The sequence below is a fragment of the Saimiri boliviensis genome, chromosome 2 (genome assembly GCF_048565385.1).
Source record: "Saimiri boliviensis isolate mSaiBol1 chromosome 2, mSaiBol1.pri, whole genome shotgun sequence".
In the NCBI taxonomy this organism is placed as follows: domain Eukaryota; kingdom Metazoa; phylum Chordata; class Mammalia; order Primates; family Cebidae; genus Saimiri; species Saimiri boliviensis.
Genome location: NC_133450.1, coordinates 76,919,139 through 76,933,770, shown reverse-complemented (window position 1 = coordinate 76,933,770; position 14,632 = coordinate 76,919,139). Strand labels below are relative to the sequence as shown.

The following is a 14,632-nucleotide window of genomic DNA, read 5'->3' as shown; positions in this document are numbered from 1 at the left end:
TAATTTCCCTGTGCTGCTTCTTAAGGCACTCTATTGCTTCCTTTATTTTCAGGGCACTTGGCATGACCTTTTGAAAGGGATTCATGTTTTATCCTGTTAGGAAGCATATAGGACTTTTTCCCCTCAACGTTTCCTTTCCAGTATCTTTTTGAAAATATGAAAAACCGAAAAAATTGAATAAACTAACAGAATTTAACATTTCATAAGCTCACTCTGCCAATAGGAATTAACTTTTGACCAGAACAGAGGCAGAATGCAATTCTGATCAAATCACTCTTCTGCTTACCATACTATAAGAGCTTCCCATTGCTCTTGGAATACAGATCATATGCCTTAATAAAGCACACAGAGATCCTGCCTGCCTCTTCAACCTCTTTAGGTACCACAGTCCCTTCTCATTCTCTCTACTAGGACCAAACCTGTGTTTCACTGTTGAAAGGACAGGTTGTTGTTGTTGTTGTTGTTGTTGTTGTTGTTGTTGTTGTTGTTGTTTGTACAGTACCTTTTTACCTGGTTACCTCCATGCTGTAAAATTGTAGCTTTACCGGAATTTTTGTAGGGAAAGCTTACGTATTGCCACTTAGTATAGATAATCATGGCTCTATGTACCTTTTTTTGTAGTACTTGTCCATGATGGTTACCTTGTCTCATAAGAATAGAATTGAAAAGGATAACTACAATTTAATACCATTTTCACTTGTCAGATTAACAAAACTCCAAATGTTTTGACAATAATTTTTTTTAAACAAATGGGTATTGTTAGGTACTGCTGGTGGGATTATAGAACTAGCACGACCTCTGTGGAGGATAAGTTAGCAATATCTATCAAAATAATAAAATATTTTTATGCTTTTGGCTCAGGCAGTCAGTCTACTTCTTGAAATTGATCCTACAGATTTATTTTCATAGTGTAAATGACATATTTTATGTCTTTATTCATTACAGCATTTTTTGGTAATAGAAAAGTACCAAAAATCAAATGTTCCTCAATAGGGGGTTGCTCAAATACATTGTGATGTACCATTCAGCGAAATACCATGTACCTATAAAAACAACAAAAATTTGAGGAAGCTTCCTAAATACTGAGATAGAAAATTTTTTTGTTTTTTTTTTCTAAGTAAAAAAACCAATGTGCAAAACAATGCATATCGCATGCTACCTTTTGCATAAAAATGGAAATAGTAAAAAATAATGTGTGTGTGTGTATGTGTGTGTGTGTGTGTGTAATATATATGAAAGGGATTCATGTTTTACCCTAGTCAGGAAGCATATTTGACTTTTTCCCCTTAACCTTTCCTTTCCAATATCTTCTTGATATTGGATATCTTTTTTTTTATACACATACAAATATGTATTCAGTTTGCCTGTATAAGCATAAGGAAACTGTAAAAAGATACACAAAAAACTAATAAAAATAATTATCTATATTTTGGGGAAGAAAGAAAACTCAGATGATATGGAACAGAATAAGATGTAAGAATGCAAAGTAATGAAAATATTTAATGATGTTCCCTTCTACTGATTATATTATACATGATTCTGAATGAGGCAAAGTTTTAAAACTAATTATCAAAACATAAAATTCATGAAACAAAAGTTATTTTCTCTCATTTATCTTTACATAAATAAAGAATATAACGGAGTTTGTTTAAGCAAAGTTAGGTGGCTAATTATTACTTTAACGACTGCCTTCTTTCACAATTCTTACTGAAATTGATTCTCTCTATTCATTTAATATATTATACCCAAATAAACTATCCAAGTATTAGGCATTGTTTCCTTTTCAAGAATTACTGGTGCAAACCTTTACTTGCAAAGCACATTTTAAAACGCCAATATTTGGGAATATATGCAATAATCTTTTGTTTTAAAAATTTAAAACTCATGAGATGTAGGTATTTCCAATTAAAAATAAAGTTAATTCTTTTTTTTTTTTTTTTTTTTTTTTCTGAGATGGAGTCTCTGTTGTCCAGGCTGTGGTACAGTGGGACGATCTTGGCTCATTGCAACCTCCACCTCCTGGGTTGAAGTGATTCTTCTGCCTCAGCCCCTCGAGGAGATGAAATTACAGGCACTCACCACTACTCCCAGCTAACTTTTGTATTTTTAGCAGAGATGGGGTTTCATCATGTTGGCCAGGCTGGTCTCAAACTCCTGACCTTAAGTGATCCATCTGCCTTGGCCTCCCAAAATGCTGGGATTACAGGCGTGAGCCACCATGCCAGGCCAGTAAATTCTTTCAAGCCAGCAATGGTGTGTTAAAAAAAAGAAAATTCCATCTACAAATAACAAAAGAAAGACAATGGTTCAAAGTATTTCTGTGCTTAGTTTATCACTACAGGTCCATTAAAACAAGAGCAACAAATGGTTGCAAACACATAACTTTAAAAAATCCGGAGGGTTACCCCATCTAGAGATACCTAAAGTTATTCTTAGTTCCTGGAGAATTCCTTTTGAAGCATAAGCATAGTAAAGGCACAGTGAAATCTAAATTTGGTTCTCCATTATAGCTGTGGTCCTAATGAATTGTGGGCCCATCTAAATTAATTAACTTCCAACAAGAGAAATAACAATCAAAGAATTTAAACCACTGATACAGTTCCCTTACTGAGATCCCATTAATATTACTGGGATCATATTTCCAATTAGAGTGTAATAGCATCTAATGTACTTTAAGTGCATAGATCACAGTTTTATTCTTTTGTTTTCATTTTACAGTTAATCCTATATAGCAGATATTAAGGAGGCACTAAGCACTCTTTTCTAACAAACTACCCATTTGTTTTATTTAAGTATTTAGCATTTAGTTAGCAAATGTTGGCGTCTAACTTACTGATTTCTTGGTTTAAAATCCAGGGGGTCAGTATGGAACAAATGAATTTAGTAGCTCTTGAATATCTCTACATTGTAAACTTACTATTGCTAACTTTTATTTCTTTAGAAGCAATATCCAAGTCCTAGGAATTCTGACCCTGCTGATTATTGTTACCTCCCAAACTAGTGAAGTGTGATTCAGAATATTATATTTTCTTTCCTCCTTCTCTTTCTCTTTTTAGAGGATACATGATAGAATATTTTCAGCCTTCTAGCTTTCAACAGATACAATTATCAAAGAGTCTGTCCTCCTTTGCATTAATAAATGTAGAACATTCAACATTTGGTATATAAAGAGTAGCTGGGTACATCTGAACCATTCTGTGCTCTTGATTCTGTTTCCTAAAGGCACAGATACAAAGAGAAATCACATAAACTATAATCCAGTTGAGTAGATTTAATTTCCTTTTCCTATTTGGTCTACATGCACCACCTGGTGGTAAAGTAGTGCATTTCAAGTACAGAAGAGTGCGTGAGAGAGAGAGCGAGAGCGCGAGAGAGAGAGACAGAGAGAGAGAGAAGGGGTATACAACATGAAAAAGATAATTTTAATATACTTCCTCAATACTGATTTAGATAGATAACACAATTATTCCATGAGCACTATCTCATACATACTAGAACAAGAAGTAAAGGAGAGAACTCATGCTGGAAAGTAAAATAGCTTTCTCTTATTTACCTTAGCAATAGATCTTATAATTCCACCTCTAAATTAACATGTACTGTTCCAATGTTCTTACGAAGGCAAAAATCAAACATTGATTACCAAAGTGAAACCATTTCCTCATTTTTAATTTTTAAGAATAACAGTTTTTTAAAATAGGTGTCCTGTTTCTTATATTAGCAGTGAGTAAAAGTCACAGATCACAGAATTATAAAACTATGAAGCATCATAGAGTCATTAGACTAATACACCAATTTTTACAAATGTAGCAGCTAAGACTCTGGAACAACAACTCAGATAAGAACCTAGATCTTCTCACTTTCAGCCTAGGAATATAAGACATAAAAATTATACTCATATTCATATTCAGTGAATTGTCTCTGTATGATGTGGTAATACTCAACTTATCTACACAGTGCTTTAAGGCACTCATATGTTAGTTAATACATATTAGTTTTGTTCTAACATTCTGAGCACAAAGAAGTAATTGAAGAAATGCATGCATCATAAAGTTATGGAAAAGATTTTCCAAGTATCAAAAAACCCTATATATATGTTCAAAGGAATAATTTTCAAAGTATAATACAACTGCTATACTGCAGAGAAGGTTTAAAAAATCCCTTTCTCCTTCTAACTCCTTCATAACTAGAGATCTGTTTCTACAAAGTAGGTACCCACTTGTAGATTTAAGCATAAGCATGTTCATAGCTCCCTCTCATGACCATTCAGTATTATACAAGCCTCCTTTTATTCTCGCTTTGTATTCAACAGCTCACTGGCTAAGTTTTAATTGCTTCCAATGAGGTCAGCAAAGGTATTTATCGAAAAGCCCTGAATAAAAGACTCCACACACACACACACACACACACACACACATACACACACACAAGCACACACGCGCTCACACACAGAGAGAAAATCCTTCTGCCTGTTGATTTATGGAAACAATTATGATTCTTCTGGAGAATTTTTCAGCTGAGAAATAGTTTGTAGCTACAGTAGAAAGGCTCAAGTTGCATAAGGCAGACAACAGACATGGAATTCTTACATATCCAGCTGTTATCAACAAAACAAGTAAGTTACTGTTATTTGTCTTTAAAAACAATGCTAAATGTTTTCTAAAAGTTTGTATCTTTCTCTGATTTTTAGTACTGAGCAGGAAAGTAAAGTTACAAGATTTTTGAGCCATGTAAATATCTATAGTAATTATGCTGTAGAACATAAAGATAAGGTTGAAGTTCTCCAGAGCAATCTTGACATTTAACTTGAAAAACCTGGGCAGTTCAGGAGAAAATAATTGATTAACCACAAATGTAAAAGCATATAATACAGAAGTCTAGGGAGAAAGCACTTATACTTTGTTAGTAGTAATTATAAAAGCTTAATTTAAAAAAATAGTTCTCAGTGCAGTATGTTTCTCACAAAATAGCAATTGAAATGAATGGTACAGTCATATTCTGTTTTATCTCTACTCATGCATAAATTTCATAAATCTACACATAAAGTGGTAAAGATTTTGACATCCTCTGAGAAGGCTGTTTTAAATGTATCTTCAAAGTATAACCTATACTGTATATTATACTACTTCTTACCCACTAAAATTTATACATACAATTATCTTCCTCTCTCCTCCCCTCCCTATTCTTAATCTCTCATTGCAAACAGAAGTCAAGTAGCAAACAGCGTCACAGCCACTGAACTGACTACGAACTGTTTTTATAAGAATATATCAACAGAGTTATTAAGGAAGAATCCTGTATTGTTATCAGTAACTAAAAGGATAAGGCTAACAATTTGGAAAGAGCAACTACTTTTTCTTAAATCAATCTACAATTCATAGATAGGAAGAGGTCAATGACCTAGGAGTAACAATCAACTCAAGATTTAATTTTCATTATGTTATTCATGAACACCCGAAGCACTACTCTATAATGCACAAATGGATACTGACATGGATCCTGCCAACTTTGCTCTACAGATCATGCTTTCATGTTATCTGTCTAGTGGGTACTATATCTTTAGCTTGCAATGACATGACTCCAGAGCAAATGGCTACAAATGTGAACTGTTCCAGCCCTGAGCGACACACAAGAAGTTATGATTACATGGAAGGAGGGGATATAAGAGTGAGAAGACTCTTCTGTCGAACACAGTGGTATCTGAGGATTGATAAAAGAGGCAAAGTAAAAGGGACTCAAGAGATGAAGAACAATTACAGTAAGTAATTTTATTTTAAGTATGGCTTATGACCTTGGCAATCTGTTAATGGATCAATTTTCAGGTGATGTGTTTTCTCAGCTTTTTTTTTACTTCTTGGAAAAAAATTAAATAAAATATCATCTAATTTCTCTAAATTGAACTATGCTTCTAAAAATATCTCTTGGAACAGGGCAAATCTACTTATATTATAGTTGGACCTGATAATCCAGGCCAATTTGAAAACATATACTTCTTGTACTCAAAATGCTCATAAGTTAAGCAAAATGTAAATAATATTATTCACACCAAAATGTGACTTAATACTGTCTAGCAAAACTCATTAGGAGCTCTAATTTAGAACTTTATAAATTATCACTAAAAGCTGATTATCACTAGTTTAAAGAGTAGGAAATTAATTTTTATTAATTTGATTTTCTTTGGAATAATATTTTCATGTTGTAAAATACTTAATGTGTGCTAAGAAATGCATTATTTGCAATTGCATATAATGACAAAATAGAACGAAATCTGTGGTATCCTTATTCGTTTAAGTTGTAATGAATTTTTATTAGATTGATTAATTATCAACTTAGGCAGAAAAACAGATTCCTCCTAACATTTTCTTTAGTGAAATCTTCTATGACATAAAAGTTCTATGCTACCTTAAGAAAAACGTAAATGTGAGGGGTGAAAAAAAGTGAGCTGAAAGAGATGTTAATTACATGATTTTCAATTTAAAAGCCTTATATTTTCCCCAGGAATCAGTTATTCTTATGTTGAAATATCAGGGTTGTGTTTTTCATTTAATGATTATGATTAATAACGAACTTCAGTTAGTATTAAATTTAATGGAATAAAATACACACCTCAACACATAAATTAAGAATTTAAAATGCTTAGCAAAAATAAATTGTTTACATTACTAGCACTCAGACAACATTATTATTAATATATCATTTTATATTAATTGTGTTAAAGTCATTTGAAGAAGAATGCATTGGGATACTGGTGTAAACATGTACAAATCACAGTGCCAGGCTTGCAGCAATTACTTCAAATTTTTGATGCCTGTTTACTGAATGACTTTTAGGGTTCCACACTAATCAACCAATAAATGGGAATTTCAGAGAATTATGTTTCCAATATGAAAATGAGAGGACCTTCTTTTTAACCATAATTGATATGGAAATGTTAAGGCCATTTTAATGAATTGACAGTTATGATTTTATTATTATTATTTATCATTATTACTGAGATTCATAAAGGTATCATGTTAGTCCTGGAAAATCATTCTGATTATACTAAAGTTTATCTAAGGAATGACTATTTGGAGAATTTTTTTTTTGATATCTACTTCTACATGAGCAACAGAATTTGGCGTATAATCAATTTATTCAAAAGTTACTCAGATTTATCATGGATAATAAAACCTAGTGGACAGGACAGAGCCCAGGTAAAAATTATGACACATGGGTCAAATTCCTGTCAGTGAATGATTTGGGGACGATTTCTTAGTTTTTCTGACACTCAGTTTTTTTCATCTGTAAAATATGGGATAGGTACAGATGATTTCCAAGATACATTCCAGTTCTTATATTCTATTTTAAACCACAGAATATATTTCATAAATATAAAGAAACCTAAATATCCATTGCATAATTATCTCAAACAATGAATGAGATGAAAGTGGTAGGATGAATCATTGCAACTAATTTAAATTGTAGTAACAAGGTTACCAAACCCAAGCCCTGTGGGATTCTACATTCTGACTAGTTCCTTTTCAATTCTTTTACCAAGTAATGAAAAAATTAAAAAGTAGATGTAAAATCCAGTGAAAATGAATGGTATGCATAATTATTTAGGATCAACAATATCTCCAATTGAAGTTCATTCATATATGTAAATTTTATTTTGTTTGTATTAAGATTTCTTGAAACAATGAAACTCAAGTAGTAGACATAAAATGCTAAAATTATTTTATAGTTTGAAACACAATTTAGTGCTAACTTTGAGTAATCCTAAAGCCAATTTTGTAAACCATCTCCTCTAACACTAATTCTATAGGACAACAGAATAAAAGAAAGTTGCCCTGTGTTGTTATAATTAGAATGTCACAATACGAATGTACTAAAAAGACAATATATGCAATGTGTAAATAATTTTCACTTCTATAAGCTTTTCTATAGGCTGTATATATGATATACTTCCTTAATACCGTGAATTATCCTGGAAAGAGAAACTTTCATCAGAATCCTTTAAGCAAACTCTAAAATTATTGTCAAGTTTTGTGGCTATCTTACTGAAGAAGGAGTCAGTAAGATTTCTCGAAAGTTAAAAAGAGTATAAGGCACATTTTTTTTCTATAGGCAGTCCTTAGGTACAGAGGGAAATGCTACAGTGAAGAATATATGGAAAATAACATGTTAGGAGAAAATTCTGATAGCCATTTCCTATTATTTGAAGGGTAGCCTTACAATAATAATTTTAAGAGTGATTGCCCATACCTAAATGTGCTAAGTGACATGTAAAGTTGAAGCTGCTATATTAGGAAATCCAGGTACAAAGAAAATGTCAGAATTTGTTTAAAATAACAAGAATAGAAACTTGAAATTATAAAAATGAAAGATTGTTTACATTCATCAATCATTAACTGAATGAATGAACAAATAAATGAACAAAAGAATGTTTCCTTCCTATTTTCATTAAAATGAGAGTAAAATGTAATTGGATTGCCTACTAGAATGAAATGCAGCAGGATTCAGAAAGCGGTGAAGATCAGAATCAAACTTAGAATTTCATTTTCAATGTTTTGATGCCTTAAATTTTTTCAACAGGTTGTTAATCACCTTTCTTTGAAGGTCTTTTAAGTTGATATAGATTTTAATGTCTTGGAAGATAAAGTTTTACATGAAAAGTAAGATGTCAGCTATGGAAAATATAATTGTTCTTTTGATTACCATAAGAAATTGTTCTTTTGATTACCCCAATCTTTTCTCATGACTGTTTTTTGAATGAAAGAGAACTGACCTGAGACTGTCAATCAATAGGCTTCAGAAGACTACTCACTTCACTAGCAGAAGCACAGCTTTCACACAGGAATGTGGTTTTTAACTAGGAAATATGGATTGGAGCTAGCAGGAGAAGTAAAATATATGGATGTGTAATTCTGCTTTTAGAACGTTTTGGGCTGGGGCAAATGGATGGAGGGCATGGAGAAATAAAAGGGAGTGATGGGGAAGTGGATGTAACTGTTCATGTCTCATAGCTTTAGAGAATTTTTAAAAATTACTTAAGGTATCCTGGATTGTGAGGTTGTCACTTCCTTTAGTCCTACCTCAATTGCTGTGCTTTTTGTGAAACATTTTAGATTAGAATGAATACATTACAGGAAGAGTACACCAAGGAACCCAATAGAAATGACTTGTATTAGTAGACATATAAATAAGAACTATGAAGATAGGGAAATTCATGAGAGGCCAAGCAATACTGGACTACATCTCTAACTCTAAAGGGGACAGAAGTTGTTACTAGAGAACTGGTCATAAGGATTGTGTACTACTGTTACCCAGGAGGCAGAAAGTCTCTCCTCTTCACTTGCGTCTCTGGTGGCTTCACATTTAGCCTAACAGTAGATTTCCAGGTGATGAACTGGTACCTAACCTTAAAAACATAATAATAATAAAAGAATAAAATGTCCCTCCAAAGTGCACATTAAAAATGCAGTAAATATTCATTTTCTCTGTGGAGGAAGAGCATTGAGAACATCATGAAAGGACGAAATGAATGGTCAGTACTTCCCCTTTGTTGTCAGAGCTCTCCCCATGGGGACAAGACCAGAGGGTGAATTTAGGTAACTGTTGCACTAGGCAGTCCAAGAGCAGACAGAGACTATCATTCTGCACCTAGCAGAAATAACACTGCTGTTTAAGCTGAGTACTGAGGTGCCGAGTGAGAGATAGCAGCAGTGCATTGGGCACCCAGTGATCGCCTTGAGAAACAGATGTGGAAGACAGAACCTTAGGATAATTTCTTGCTTTTGCAATCCAATTGCTAAAAGGTTGTGCTCTTCCCAATAATAGTTAATATCATCTACTCCTTTAAAGAAGAACTCCTTGTCATAAATTGCCTCACTTGGTTATAATTAAGCATTGTTACTTCCATAGCTAGAAAAGGGTTAGTCCTTCTGAAAACTGGCCAATGATTTGGCAATATTCTCTTTTGGACTGTTAGACTGTGATGGGATATGGCCTAACAATTGGCAAAAAGCAAATAAACACAGCGTTGCTGAATTTGACTTTGGACACAAAAGCTTCAGCGACTCATTTGTCAACAATTCTTTGGATAGGCTCCTACTTAACAATACTATCTGTTAGAAGTTAGCAAATACACACATCGCTTCTGAATATGAAGATGGTAAATTTGCTTATATTCTAAACAGTTCTTAGCAAGTTAGCTAAAAAAACAGTAATTCACATTATCAGAAAAAAAAAAAAAAACAATGTAAGGCCAATCCCTGCCTTTAAAAAATAGATAATAAGGAACATATCTATGGAGTTGAACCAAAATCCCAGAAATTTTAGACAAGGTAGAATCTTGTAGAACTGGCGACCTGCATTCCCTTAAGTAACTTGTTAGGGCTTTAAATTACGGAGAATGGAGAAATTGCTGGGGAGCGGATTTGGAAATATTAGCTTTATTTAATTAGTTTATAATTTTATAATTTTTTTTTCTGGCAATCACATGTGCCTGGCACTTATGAAGTGCCAGTAAGTTCATTCATTGCCATGAATGCATATTTTATCATCTCTTATCTCTTTTGTAAATCCTCGTCTAGACTGACCCTTATGACTTAGCTGTACAAAACTCTTTAGCCTATAGTTTTAGATCATTCAAGAGACCCAACTGAATTACAGAGAATGCAAGAAGTCAGCTTTTAGATATTGAAGGGGTTGCCTTTTCTAGTTTTTTTCATTTCTCAACCTTGGCTAAATATTACAGTCAGCTGGGGAATGTAAAAAAAAAAAACTGATGCCAGATTCCACTCACACAAAAAAATTCATTAAATTGATCTGAGGTACAGTCTGGGCATCAGGAATTTTAAAAGCTCCCCAGATAATTCTGACATGCTGCCAAGAATGAGAACCACTGGACTAAAGGGATCACATTAGATTACTGGCGAATTAAGTCAGAATCTCACAAAGGCAGGAAGGACCAGGCATTAGTATTTGTTAAAGTTCTCCAATGATTCTGAAGTGCAGCTAAGGTTGTGAACTACTGCTTATGGAGACCATGGATTCTATTTCAGCCTGGACCACCTGAGGTGTCTTGGGAATGGAATCTGCAGAGGGGTTCAAAGTTAACTTGAACCCTAGAGGATTTTGAAATAGGCTTGGTAAGGCATAAATCTCTGAATTATGCACTGAGAGGGTTCTTCAGGGCTCATCTGACCTATCTGACAAATTTCAATGGCTCCAACATTTGATGAACTTGCCTGGAAATGCATGTGATGACAGCTCTGTAGCTACTATGTTAAGAAGACTGCTTTGGTGAATGAGTTAGCTGCAGGGAAGAACAGATTTTGTGCCACAGTCTCACAATGACAGGCAGGTCTGAATGTCTTCTGACACTTTAAAGGGGTGCTACAGTAGGGTACTTGAAGTACAGGCATCAATGTTAACTTACTCTGCACTTAAATGAGCCACCTTATGACTATGAACTCGGATGCTCCCAGATTAGGATCTTACCTTTCATGGCCACTTCACAAAGTTCAAAGGCAGAGATTTAAGGAGACAACCTCCAGACTAGAAAACCCAAGGGAAGGTAAACACAATTCTAGAGGGTTGGCTTAGTCTGCTTTGTGTTGTTGTAAGAGAATACTGAAGACTGGATAATTTATAAAGAAAAGAAATTTATTCTTCACAGTTCTGGGGGCTGAGAATTCCAATATCAAGGTACTGGCATCTGGCGAGGGCCTGAGGGCCTGCTTGCTGTGTCATTCTATGGCGGAAGGTAGAAGGGCAAGAACATATGAGAGTAAGACAGTATGAGACAGACAGGGCTGAACTCATTTTCTCTAACAACCCACTCTCTTGATAACAAACCCACTTCTGAAAAAAATGACATGAATCTATTCATGAGGTTGAAGCCCTCTCAGCTTAATCACCTTTTAATGGTCCTATTTCTTAATACCATCACAATGGCAATTAAATTTCAAAATGAGTTTTGGAGGGGACATTCAAACCAAAGCAAGGATCTATTCAGATCAGAGAAAGGACATAAAGCTAGAGGACTGTTCTTTTTTAAAGACTGGAATGATGCACAACATTAAGGCAAAGCTTTTTTTATTTTCTAAGGATCATAGCTTTCTTCCTTTGTATCAGACAATTTTTGGTAGCACAATAACTTCCCTAACATCACTACTGGAATACAATACTTTTCTACTTAAAAATTTTATGTATATCACATACAATAGTGTACACTTAAGTAATACGAAGAAAAATGACTCTTGTTAAATGAAATAGACTTCAACATAAACTTTTACTAAACAATATCTAATCTTTTAACCCCTCAAATATGTTGTAAATGAAAATCCTCTGCCTTTCACATCATTTGGAAAACCATGTTAAAGAGTCACTGAATATTCAATTGCTTTTGGACCAAGTTTTACATCTGCATTTGAGATTATAACTGAGCACGTCTTTAATGGAGAAGTCATATCAAATTCACTAACTAACAAAAATGTCATTAAAGTTCCTTAACTATGTTTATGAATGGGTTTGTGTAGTAATACATAAAGACAAAGTGATTAAGATGGGGAGTGAGAGAGGAGAATTATCCAGTACCCATGCCCAGATAAAACCCTGTCTTTAGGCAGGCAACATCATTCTCAGAGCAAAAAATTTGATGTATACTGAGGAGAACTGGCTCTAGAGATTCTCCATTTGCTTAGTTAACTTCCCTCCAGAAGAAAGTAATCTCTTCTACTGGAGTGGTAACGAGTACTTGCTAGAGTCATTAGCTAGTGTCCATCTAAAAATAAATAAGAAGAAAATATCTTTTTGAACAGGGGGAAAAAGAGCAAAAGAGAAAAGGAAAAAAAACTTTATATAAAACTTAATAGATTTTAAATCTTCTGTAAACCTAAAATAAAGCAAAGGTTTCTCATAAAATACAGCTCCACTAATTTTCTTGATGCACTTAAGAATGAGGATAGTGGAATGATAGGAGAGTAGAGGGAGAAACAAAACCACTAAAATGCTGGTGGTTGAATTTAACAAGAAATTGAAATAATAATTTCAGATAGTAATCAGAGGAGTTGAAATGATAGTAGATTATTACAGGTATTACTCAAATAGGAGGTTTGAATCTATTAGTTGATTTTGTGCCTAAAACTCTTACAATCTTTGCTTATTTATCAGGAGTATTCTGAAAGTTAATTTATTTTTAAGATTAACTTAAGAGAAATAAGACATATTTCAATATCCTCAAATACCACATTTATTATATCCTATTGTAATATTTCCCATTTTATCTGCCTATTTGAACTTTAGATGTAACTGTAGGTAAGGCTAAGAAAATTTGAGACCAAATTCAGAATAAACAGCGCTTGCAGAATTTTCTTAAGGTGGTATTTCCAAACTGTGTTTCTTTATAATACTAGTGTCCCTAATATATTAGTGCTATTTCCTGCAGCATGGCTTCTGTAATTAACCCACTGAGAAATATTAGATTAAACAAAATTGAACAATTTTTTTCAGCAGAATTTCTCTGAGTCTATACTATACTTATGTGAATTTTAAAAACTCTAGGAAAAGAGTACACATGATTTCTCAAACCTATTTGACAACATAACACTTATCTCCCTCACTTCCATTCCTAGTTCCTGGTTTGGTTAGAACATTTAAATTTTATTAAATTTCGAATTGAGAGCTATTGTCTAAGGATCTATCTTCGATTTTGTCAGGAACTAAACAAAGTCACCACTAAGTTGTTTGAACCAAATAAAAAAACTATGCAATTGACCTGAACCAATGTTTTAATAACGACCAACCAAGCACATATGCCAAAGTCAGGAGATTATATATGATTTCAGATTATTAGAGTAGTATTTTGTGCATAAACCAGATGGAAATCCAGGGATTTACAGTATAATTTAAGCCTAATTTAAAATACTTTCTGAGTTCTAAGCAGATTTATAGGACCACCCTCCTGTAACAAGAAATGATGCCTAATAGCTATTACTTGGGCAACCTATAAACTGACCAAAAACATTTCTTATGCCATAACCTAAAACTGCTTTAGGATCCTAACATGATCAAAAAATTCTTACTATATGTACCTACAACAGTAAACTTATACTTTTCAAAAAAGTAGTTGAGCAAAAGTTGTTGCTATTTCAATTATTTCAATAAAGAAAGAAATTTCATTTACTGGCTAAAATCTATTTAGAAATTTAATATAATCTGATGAAAGGGCTATAAATTTAATGAACTAATCTCCCTATCCTTTGAAGAAGTCAATTATTTGAGATTTTAAATTCACAACCAGAAATGGTCTTATTCTCTTCCTATGCTCCAATTGCTTTTCTATTTGTGTACAGCACATATGCCTTGTCTTATAGTTCTTTCTGTTTGCATTTGGCACTGTCACTAAAATGTCAGTTCTGGGAAGACAAGTACCATATCACACTTTTAATTTTTTTAAATCTTCAAATGATAGAAGCAGCAGCACTTAGCCCTATGTAAGAGGTGAAAGGGTGAAAGAAGGGAGGAAGATTGCTGATTAGTCAATCTATTTATCCTTTAATTTATTACACATTTAAAATTAGTCGTAAATAAGAAATAGGTTACTAAATTATCACGAAAATTTAATGCGGGCAAGAGTTAAAAGACTTGC

At 33.4% G+C, this 14,632-nt stretch overlaps 2 protein-coding genes across 7 annotated transcripts in view; one reads left to right on the top strand and one right to left on the bottom strand.

Annotated features, from left to right (window-relative positions):
- The window catches only part of FAM227B (family with sequence similarity 227 member B), a 349,113-nt gene that overhangs the window by 178,706 nt on the left and 155,775 nt on the right, over positions 1-14,632 (bottom strand). The window lies entirely within an intron of this gene.
- FGF7 (fibroblast growth factor 7) overlaps positions 4,329-14,632 on the top strand; it is a 61,617-nt gene continuing 51,313 nt past the window's right edge. The window contains exons 1-2 of the mRNA XM_003928875.2: positions 4,329-4,612; positions 5,204-5,755. Coding sequence (XP_003928924.1) covers positions 5,470-5,755 — 286 coding nt within the window. The 5' untranslated portion in view covers positions 4,329-4,612; positions 5,204-5,469. The remainder of the gene's footprint in view (positions 4,613-5,203; positions 5,756-14,632) is intronic.